Source organism: Triticum urartu, chromosome 7A (assembly GCF_056163025.1).
Source record: "Triticum urartu cultivar PI428250 chromosome 7A, HENAU_Tu73, whole genome shotgun sequence".
In the NCBI taxonomy this organism is placed as follows: Eukaryota; Viridiplantae; Streptophyta; class Magnoliopsida; order Poales; family Poaceae; genus Triticum; species Triticum urartu.
The window spans coordinates 75616935-75626025 of NC_141879.1; the positions used below are offsets into that span (position 1 = coordinate 75616935).

Consider the following 9091-nt stretch of genomic DNA (forward strand, 5'->3'; position numbering starts at 1 on the left):
TACAGAAAATCAATATTTATGGAGGTCAAACACCATGAAGGTTTAATAAGGATTTTTGGGGCACAAATGATCCAGAAAGCACCGAAGGGAACCGAGAGGAGCTACAGGGGCCCCACACGGCCCCGTCTAGGGCCTTAGCTGCCCCCTAGGCCGTGTGGGCCGCCTGTCCATCGCCTTACATCCATTCTTCCTCCTATAAATTTCAAATTTTGCGAAACCCTTCGCAAGATTTTACTTCGAGTTTTTTCGCTGCCGCAAGCTTCTATTCCAAAGAGATCCAATCTGGAGGCCTGTTCCGGTACTCTGCTGGAGGGAGAATCCATTGCCGAAGGCTTCTTCATCAACCTTGTTGTCTCCATCACCATGTGTGAGTAGTTCTCTTAGGACCTTAGGGTCCATAGCAGTAGCGCTCTCTCTCTCTCTCTCTCTCATCTTCAATACCAAGTTCTCGTGACCTACCTCACATGATCCAGATTAATATGATGTAATTCATGGATGTGTTTGATGAGATATGATGAATTGCCGCTTTATGATCAGATTGTTCATTGAATTCAATTGAATTTCTTGTTGTATAAAAATGATCCTTTAGAGGAAGGTCAAATCTTATAGGTGTTTGCACTGTTTGCATTGATTTTCTTCTTTCTTTTTTCTTTTCTGTCAGTTTCTTTGTTTCTTTGTCGGAATTCTTAGGGGGCTTTTCCCAACGTACGTCTAAAGTTTTTGTAGAAATTATACATTTTTTATATACATCTAAAATATTTTTTATACATGTTTAACAATTTCCAAAAATGTGTTGAACATCTTTTGAAAATGTGGTAAACATTTTCCAATCCATGGTGGAAGACTAATACAAAATATAATTTTAAACTACGTGAATTTTTTTAATTTTGTATAGACATGTTCTAAATCTCACAAACATATTTTTGAAACTCAAATTTTTTTGCTAAGTGTAATTTACAATTTTTTAATGGTATGAGATGTCTATTTTAAGTTATAGGACCATATTTACATTGAATAGAATTTTTATAAAATTTGACGCACCATTTTGAAACCTTTGAATATTTTTACATGTTATACAATTCTTTTTGGAATGCTATCATTTAGAAAAAACACTAACAAATTTTTTGCACTTAGTTAACATTTTTCACGGTCGTGGATTTTATTTTTAAGTAAATTTAAGTGTTAGAATGTACTTCCTCCGTCCGAAAAAATTTGTCCCTCAAATGGATGTATCTAGCACCAAGTTAGTGCTAGATAGTTCCATTTGAGGGACAAGCTTTGGATAAGCTTTTTTTGGAGTGAGGGAGTATGTATTTAGAGTGTTATAAAAATATGAACAAATGTAAGAAAAAATGGACGAAAAAATAACATGCCTGTGGCCTATGGAACACGTGCGATCGCTACACATTTTCCGAAATCACTAATCGAGGATTACTCATTCTAAAGATCATTTCCACCTTCCTGGTTGCGACAAGTGGCACGCCAAGTTTTCTCTTTTTTTTACAGATCCGTTCATTCAAAACGTTTTACCTCTTAAACCATGCGTCCAAATCTCGAACAGTTTTCATCGTTGGATTTCTCGCGCCGAGATCTTCCACCTCCCCAAGTTGCGAACTTTTTTTCATGAAAAAACTAAAAAAGACGAAAAAACCAAACTGGAAGCATGTTTTTTTTCTTTTCCGAAAGAGGCATGACCATGAGTCTCGTGGAAGCAAATCCAGGCGTCTCGTGGAAGCAAACCCGTGCTTCTTGTGGAAGAAAAAAAATACTTTTTTTCGTTTCCATGTGCCTCTTGCGGAAGAAAAAAGCAAATCAAGTTTTTTTTTCTGTTTCCAAGAGGTACATCCATGACTCTCACGGAAGCAAATCCGTGCCTCTCGCAGAAGCAAAACCATGCCTCTCGCAGTAGAGAAAAAATAAAACACATTTTTCCGCTTCTGAGAGGCACGACCGTGCCTCTCGCGGAAGCAAATTCGTGCCTGTCGCAAAAGAAAGAAAAAATAAATTACCTTTTTTTCATTTCCGAAAGGCACGTCTGTGCCACTCGAGGAAGAAAATACGCGCCTCTCATGGAAGAACAAAGAGAACACATTTTTCACGCATTGTTATTTGTTTTTTTGTCCAGAAGTTAAGAAAAACCAGCAAAAAACCAAAAAACCAAAGAACCACCTAAAATGCGTGTGAAAAAAAATCGGATGAAGCGCCCAAAGCGCTCCAAGTGGCGCGCTCTCAACCCACACCAGATGACCTTTGGAGAGACTCCCGAACAAGCGCTCCTTAATTAGTTGCTCTCTCCACATCTTTTTTGTTTGTTTGCGAAAATGCTCTCTCCAAATCATCGCTTTCAAGGGGACACTTCTAGCTAGCTGGGCCTAGCCTATTTAGCTGGTGTTGTTGGTGACATTAGCGTTTGAGTTGCTACGAGCGAGGTATAGACTTGTCCGCCCAAACTTTACAAGTGGGTAAACTCTATTGAACTCATTCATTGCGTTAGGATGGCGGGCAAATGCGCAGTGGTACGTGCAACTAGGCCGACTCCTTCTGTTCAGTTTTCTTCTCGTTTTAGGGATTATATTCAGTTTTCTGTTAGTCTTTTCTTTTTCTCATTGTTTTTCCCTTCCATTCAGTTCTCTTCTCGTTTTAGGGAGTGTATTCAGTTTTCTATCAGTCTTTTTTTCTCCTATTGTCCTTTCGGTTTTTCATGGGGTTCTTTGTTTTTTCTGTTCTATTTTCTTCCATTTCTAGTATCTTTATTATTATTTTACGAAAAAATGGACATTTTTTAAACCTGAAAAATTAACAAAGTTACACATGTATTTATTCAATAGTGTCATTTCTTTATAAAACATGAAGTATTTAAATTACATAACAATTTTTTAAATATTTGTAATTCTTAAATTACATGACAATTTTTCTGAAAATGTGGACACCTTTTAATTGCATTAACATTTTTAAAAATATGTGGGGAAAATCTATTACATAAAATTTGTTTTTTTATAAAAGTAAAAAAATACTCCCTATCATCCATAATAATATGTGCTAGACAATACATATTTGTGTTACGAACAAATGTTTGTACTAAACTTCATTTTTTGTGATACTAATTAAGCTGCTTTTAACCAATATTTATCGAATATACGGTTGTGGGATTTAATTTCAAAGATCTCACCATGAGGATGCAATGGTTAAAACGATTTTTTATTTGGATTCTCAGTTTGAAAGTAATGTATCTTTTATTTTCAAAAAAGGTTTGCGGATCGCACACACCATGTATTTCGTATGTATATGAGTATGTGTTGATTTTACTGTGTTCATCCAAAGCTCGGAGGCCCCTTGTCTCTGTGTGTGCTCCAAAGCAGCGGACCTAGGGTGTTATCCTTGGGGGTGTCACAATTCAAAATTTGTGAAAACTTACACTACATATAAATATGATTTATTTTGGTCAAAACATGGTCATAATCTTGATAGATAGTCTTCAAATCGTATGAATATGTTAATTATTTAGTGTTCACTACACATTAAAAAATTATGTTACAATTGAAGGGGCCGGGGTGCCAGTGATACCCATGTCATCCCTGGAAAGGAGGAAACTAAGAGTATCTACAGCCGGACCTTCATACCCGCACTAAACGCACGGGCCCGCTACTCGGTCACTGTTTGGGCGAAAAATTTCCACCCAACCGCAACTCCCATATTCGACCCAAACGCCCGGTCTGACCGGCACTCCCCATGTCCAACCCATATTTGGGACGAATACAGAGACACCCGGACGCATCTGTCACGTCATATCCGGCCCACTGTTGCCTACCCAACCCCACATAAATTGACCCTTTCTACACTCTAGACGAAACCCAAGCTGATGTCCACTCCACTGCACTCCCCTCCTGTCCACCCCCCTCGCTCGCAAGCTCCCGTTCGGTGATCTCCGACCATCTCCGGCATGGCGGGCAATAGAGCCGAGTCCTACACCTCCCGATCCGTTGACCTGGAGCTCATCCCACACGGCTCCGGGGAGGAGATGGTCGTCCGCCTTACGCTATCCCGCTCCCGGGAGGAGTCCGCCCGACGGCAGCGCTCAGACTCCATATGTCGGGAATCCATTGCATTCGCTCAAATGGCGCACGGATCAGGCCCCATGGTAGGTTTGGTTGCCTCACCGAAGATGGTGATCCGCCTCGCGTCCGAACACCGTGGCGGATGTGCATCCCCTCCGTTGGTGCGTGGAATCAAGCCACTACATGTCCGGCGCAAATACTGCGGGGTGTGCCTGCCGTGTAAGGCAGCAGGCGCGGGAGGCCACGGCCACGATAGACGTCGGTGAGGCGGAGTCGCACTCTCCGGCGCCGCGTATGGTGCCTGGAAACCCCTACCGTCACAACCGCGTCGTGGTGGACGTAGCCGGCTCCGACTACGACAAATCTATCATCGACCTCACATCCACCGGCGACGTGCAGGGCATGGTCTCCGGCGAGGAAGAGTAGGGCATGAAAGATGGCGGTGCATTGAGTCCCGTGAGCCGGTGCATGTCCCATGGTCTACTCTACGTCACCAGCGATCGGACCTCCACTCCAAGGAGTGCAGCAAGGTGCTGGACATGGACACTGCCAGAACAACAAGGACAGTCGGCGGCGAAAATTTAGTGTAGTTTTTTGCTGTATGTAATAATATAGATTTGATGATTTGCAAATGGGGTATTTGGTTGTGAAAACAATTTTTTGTTGTCTGGACTAGTCACTGTCTGTGGACTCGTCCGGGCACGTCGGCGGGTGTTCAGGAGCCGGATTTTGCTACTTGTGCTCTACAACCCAGTGTTTGGTATTCTCCTGAACATTTTGACACTAGCTTGATTAGCTATACCAAGTCCCACTCACGACGACCGAATCAAATCCACACAGCAGCACGGGTCAAACAAACCAGGCACACGTCTCCTCCTACCTCTCTCTAGCTAGCAGTTCAACTGGCCACGTCATTACGTAGCATGCATGCATGTGCCATGGCCATGGCTATCTCGAGGAACTTGCCCTACTCCCTCACAAGTTCCTAGCTATAGCCACGCTCCTTATTGCGCAGGCGATCGAACTGGGTGACTAGATTGGTACGGTTGGATCACAGCTTCCCAAGCAGTCCCAGAGGGATTCCTCGATGCGGGCGAAGCTGTCGTCGAGCTCGTACATGGAGCACGAGAACGCCGCGTCCTCGCCGCCGCTGCCGCCGTACAGTGCCTCCCCGGGTTCGTTCTCCAGCGCCGGCACCGCCGCCTGGTCGGCGTCGACGTCCGCGGCCGGCTGGTGCTGCTGCGCGACGAGCTCCTGGAACACGGACGACCGCAGCAGCAGGCTGAGCGCCGTGGTGGTGGACGAAGGGGACGGGGACGGCGAGGGGCCGGCGCCGAACACCATCGAGCCCACGTCGCCGAGCAGAGAAAGCGAGTTCCGCGAGGGCGGGAGGAGGCGGAGGCCGCCCATGTCCCTCGGCGTGACCAGCGTGGTGGCCGTGGTGGTGGACGACGGGGACGGCGCGCCGCTCAGGCCGCTCATGGCCTCGGCGGGGGCGGCCCCGGGCTTGAGCCAGCGGATGTAGGTGCTGAGGTCGAAGTTGGTGACGGCGTTGATGCCCCGGTACTCGATGGCGGCGATGTCGTAGGCGCGCGCCGCCTCCTCCTGGGTGCTGTAGGTGCCGAGGTAGAGGTACTTGTTGCCGAACACCCTGCCGATCCGGGCCTCCCACCGCCCGTTGTGGTGGTGCCGTGCCACCCCCCTGTACTTGGAAACGCCGCGGGAAAACCCATTGCTCTTTCTGCATATTATGTGCAAGATCCAAGATAGTTAGCATAATTTTTCTGGGGCCAAAAATTCGCACCTTGTACAAAACAAGATTTTGTAAAAAAAATTCTATTTTTTTAAACACAGTACAAACGCAAGCGCTCATACACTCACCCTATGACCACTGCCCCTATAACCATCCAAGCATAGGTTGATTCGCTATTTTTGTTTTGTTTTTTTTAATAGTTTAGTTTTGTTAACCAAGAGTCATGGTCTACCCGTCAGCTACATAGTTAAGATCTTAACCAATGGAAATTTGACTCCTACAAGGAAAACATTTTTTTTACAAAAAGGAAAACAACTTTAAATGATTATTTCATCGGTTGTAAAAAGAGAGGTGTGCGTGAGACGACCAAGAACACATGGTAAGTGATCATGCTCATAATTTAGTAGATCAAGAAACATTTTAACTTTAATATGGCTATCTTTGATGGCGTAATACTTTTCGTGCTCCCTAGCACTTAGTCGTAGTCTCATGTGTTTTTCAGAGTGTCTTCGTGGTTGGTTTGGGACGGCGTGGCGTTGGCACTTCCCCAGGTGAGGAATAATTTCTTTCTTGCAGTATCTTGTTTTGTTGGTGTGCTTGTCAGAAATGGAGGGCATGTGGTTTTATGTCTCTAGCGGGTCTTTCGGGATCGGTGGGTTAGATTTTTGGGAATCCGTCTGTATCGATGATTTTTCAGCTACTGCTTCTACAAGCTCATGGGTTTTAAAAAGTTTGCTCCCCCAGATGTGGCATCCGGCTTTGCTCACAGCGCGCCGCCGGTGGATGCAGGAGGGAAAAAACTTCGGCACCTTCAAGGCTTTGATTGTAATTTTACTTTTCTATTTGGGTGTGTTCGCAAGGTTATGTGATCCTTAGTAGTTAGTATATGGCCTTTAGGCCTTTTCACAACAATTTTTCTCTCAAAAGGCATACTTGTTTTTCTATCAACAACATATCGGGCCTCAAAGTTCTTTTGTGTTTCTCAAAAAGAAATTTACAATATCTAGGATTGAATTAACAAAATATAGCATCCAGTCATTATGTTCAAGAAAAAATATATTTGCCGCACCTTCTTATTGACGCTAGGTATTCTTCCCTGGATACACCCTGCATCACCTTCAGCTCCTTCTCGTAGTCGACGACCTGTTTGCATGCACAAGCATAGCAACAGTTGCAAGTCAGTAATACAATCTAGCAGATCTACATATACATATGGAAAAGGGAACTAATAACATATTTTGAGAACCCGCAAAAAAAACATATTTTGAGTACAAAAATACGTACTGGGAAGTTAGTATAGGTGGTGGGTCCCCAGTATTTGAGCGCTGCCAGATCGTATGCCCTCGCCGCGGCCTCCTCCTCGTTATACGCCCCAAGGTAGACTGCGTGACGATATACATACAAATATGAGGTATATATATAAGATTGTCTCCGATAAAGATGCGGTATACAAGATGAACATATATGTATGTATATAATATAGTCACAGCTATACGTACATCTACAAGAAACGTATGATAAGTGGATGTCACGTTTTTTTTTTGAAGATAGGATGTCACGTATTACATACCTTGCTTTCCTTTCTTCTTTTGTGTCGGGTTCCACGTCCCCTTGTCCCATAGGTGAGCCTCGAACCTGCCCGTCCAACGATGCCTGCAAAAAGATACAGCCGTATTGATTCTCAGTACGCTAAACAATTAATACGCAAAAGCTTAACCCACAAGAATACATGTATATACTATACGTACGCAAGCAAGCAAAAAAAAAAAACGTTATACATGGGTACGTGTTGAAGCACGTACCTGCTTACACCTCTGAACCTGGAGCTCCTCTTCGCCGCCGCATTGCCGCCGACCGACTTGTCGCCGGCGCCGTCTTTACCGTTGCCCGTCACCCCAGACAACCCCGACCCCGCCGGAGGCTCCCTCTTTCTCCTCTTCACGCTGATCTTCACGCCGTCGTCGATCACCGGCGCCGCCCTTGGCGCAGCCTCGCAGTACCGGACCCCTCCACCTCCTCCCCCTCCCGCTGCGACGATGCCATTGATCAGCTCATCCTTCACCATCCCATACGCCTCCATGGCCGAAAACCCGTGTGTACACTTTTCTTTTCTCAACCTAGCTCGGATCTCACCAAGAATGGCGTCGGGAGCTAACCCCGTTGGGCGCGTGCAAGTTTATACCCGCGCGCACGCACGGGCCGGTGTCCGTATGCAGTAGGTGCGCGGATGGTGGTGGTGGAGTCCATCCTTGTTTCCATCTATGGGGCTGAGAAGGACATGAGGCGTCGATGTTCCCGGTGCCAAGGGCTTTGTCCCTTGTGCTGGCTACGGTTTTGACAGCTTTTCTGGCCGCCATGCATTGGTGGGTTACCGTATAGCTAGCACACGGCGGATGTGGCCTGCCCTTACTGGCCAGCAAAAATGGTTTTAAATTAGCCTCCCTGTTAAGATATGCGTAGTTGCGTACACACCTAGCTAATAGTCAATTGGTAGTTTCTTTCCAGGATGATCATCCGGGGAATAGATTTCTCTTGCTGATGTTGTCTTAGTTGGAACTCAATTTTGATGAAGTTTGTTCAAAGCATGTAAGTGATGCTGATATGAATAAATCTGAACCAAACTGGAGAAACAAAATTCTAATTTGGACCAGATTTGAAGTCTCATCTCCAGCTGGAAAGACTGGCCCACATGTCATGCTGACGTGGCACTGTGGAGGATTCTATGTCATTTGACATGTGAGTGGTCTCTCTCCAAACAAGGAGATTAGATGAAGCAGGTGTTTGCAAGTTTTGTATTGTAGGGGTTGTCTTGCAAACCTAATTTAAAGTAAGGGGTGGTTTAAATAAGGACATCAAATGCATCGTCTCTTTTTGTGTGAGGGGAAGACACTTCAAATGCATCTTGTCACAAGCTTACATCACACATGATGTTTCCACATAAACAAACAGAAGCTAACACACCGCGTGGTCAGTTATAGACGGCACCAAAGCCGGTCAGGATAAACATAAAATGTTATCCTGGTTCAAAGGGCCACAAAGAAAAACTTAAAAACTGGCAAAATAATCAAGCTGCAACCAATATCTGTTTAAAGCATAATTTTATGTTTCATTAATAGCAGAAGAGTCATACGTACATGCAATAAGTTGCCACCAGTGCCAATATATACATACATATATGTATATATATACATATATACATATATGTATATATATATATGTATATATATACATATATGTATGTATGTATATATATATATATATATATATAATTGACATTTTAGGA

The 9091-nt window shown here is 44.5% G+C and overlaps 1 protein-coding gene across 1 annotated transcript; it reads right to left on the reverse strand.

The window, feature by feature from the left end:
• Nucleotides 1-4783: 4783 nt before the first annotated feature.
• On the reverse strand, nucleotides 4784-7728 carry LOC125525211 (ethylene-responsive transcription factor WRI1-like). The gene is made up of 5 exons (XM_048690220.2): nucleotides 7619-7728; nucleotides 7379-7461; nucleotides 7093-7190; nucleotides 6878-6951; nucleotides 4784-5796 (listed from the first exon to the last, which is right to left on the reverse strand). Exons 1-5 carry the CDS (start codon nucleotides 7651-7653, stop codon nucleotides 5088-5090), a joined length of 999 nt encoding a protein of 332 aa, XP_048546177.1. The 5' UTR covers nucleotides 7654-7728; the 3' UTR covers nucleotides 4784-5087.
• Nucleotides 7729-9091: the final 1363 nt, after the last annotated feature.

Bases quoted from the DNA above. Each gene is read 5' to 3' on its own strand.
- LOC125525211 (XM_048690220.2), bottom strand. From the start codon at position 7,653: ATGCGGCGGCGAAGAGGAGCTCCAGGTTCAGAGGT. The intron at 7,462-7,618 runs GTAAGCAGGTAC...ATCTTTTTGCAG, and splicing joins GGAGCTCCAGGTTCAGAGGT to GCATCGTTGGACGGGCAGGT. The intron at 7,191-7,378 runs GTATGTAATACG...ATCGTCACGCAG, and splicing joins AAAGAAGAAAGGAAAGCAAG to TCTACCTTGGGGCGTATAAC.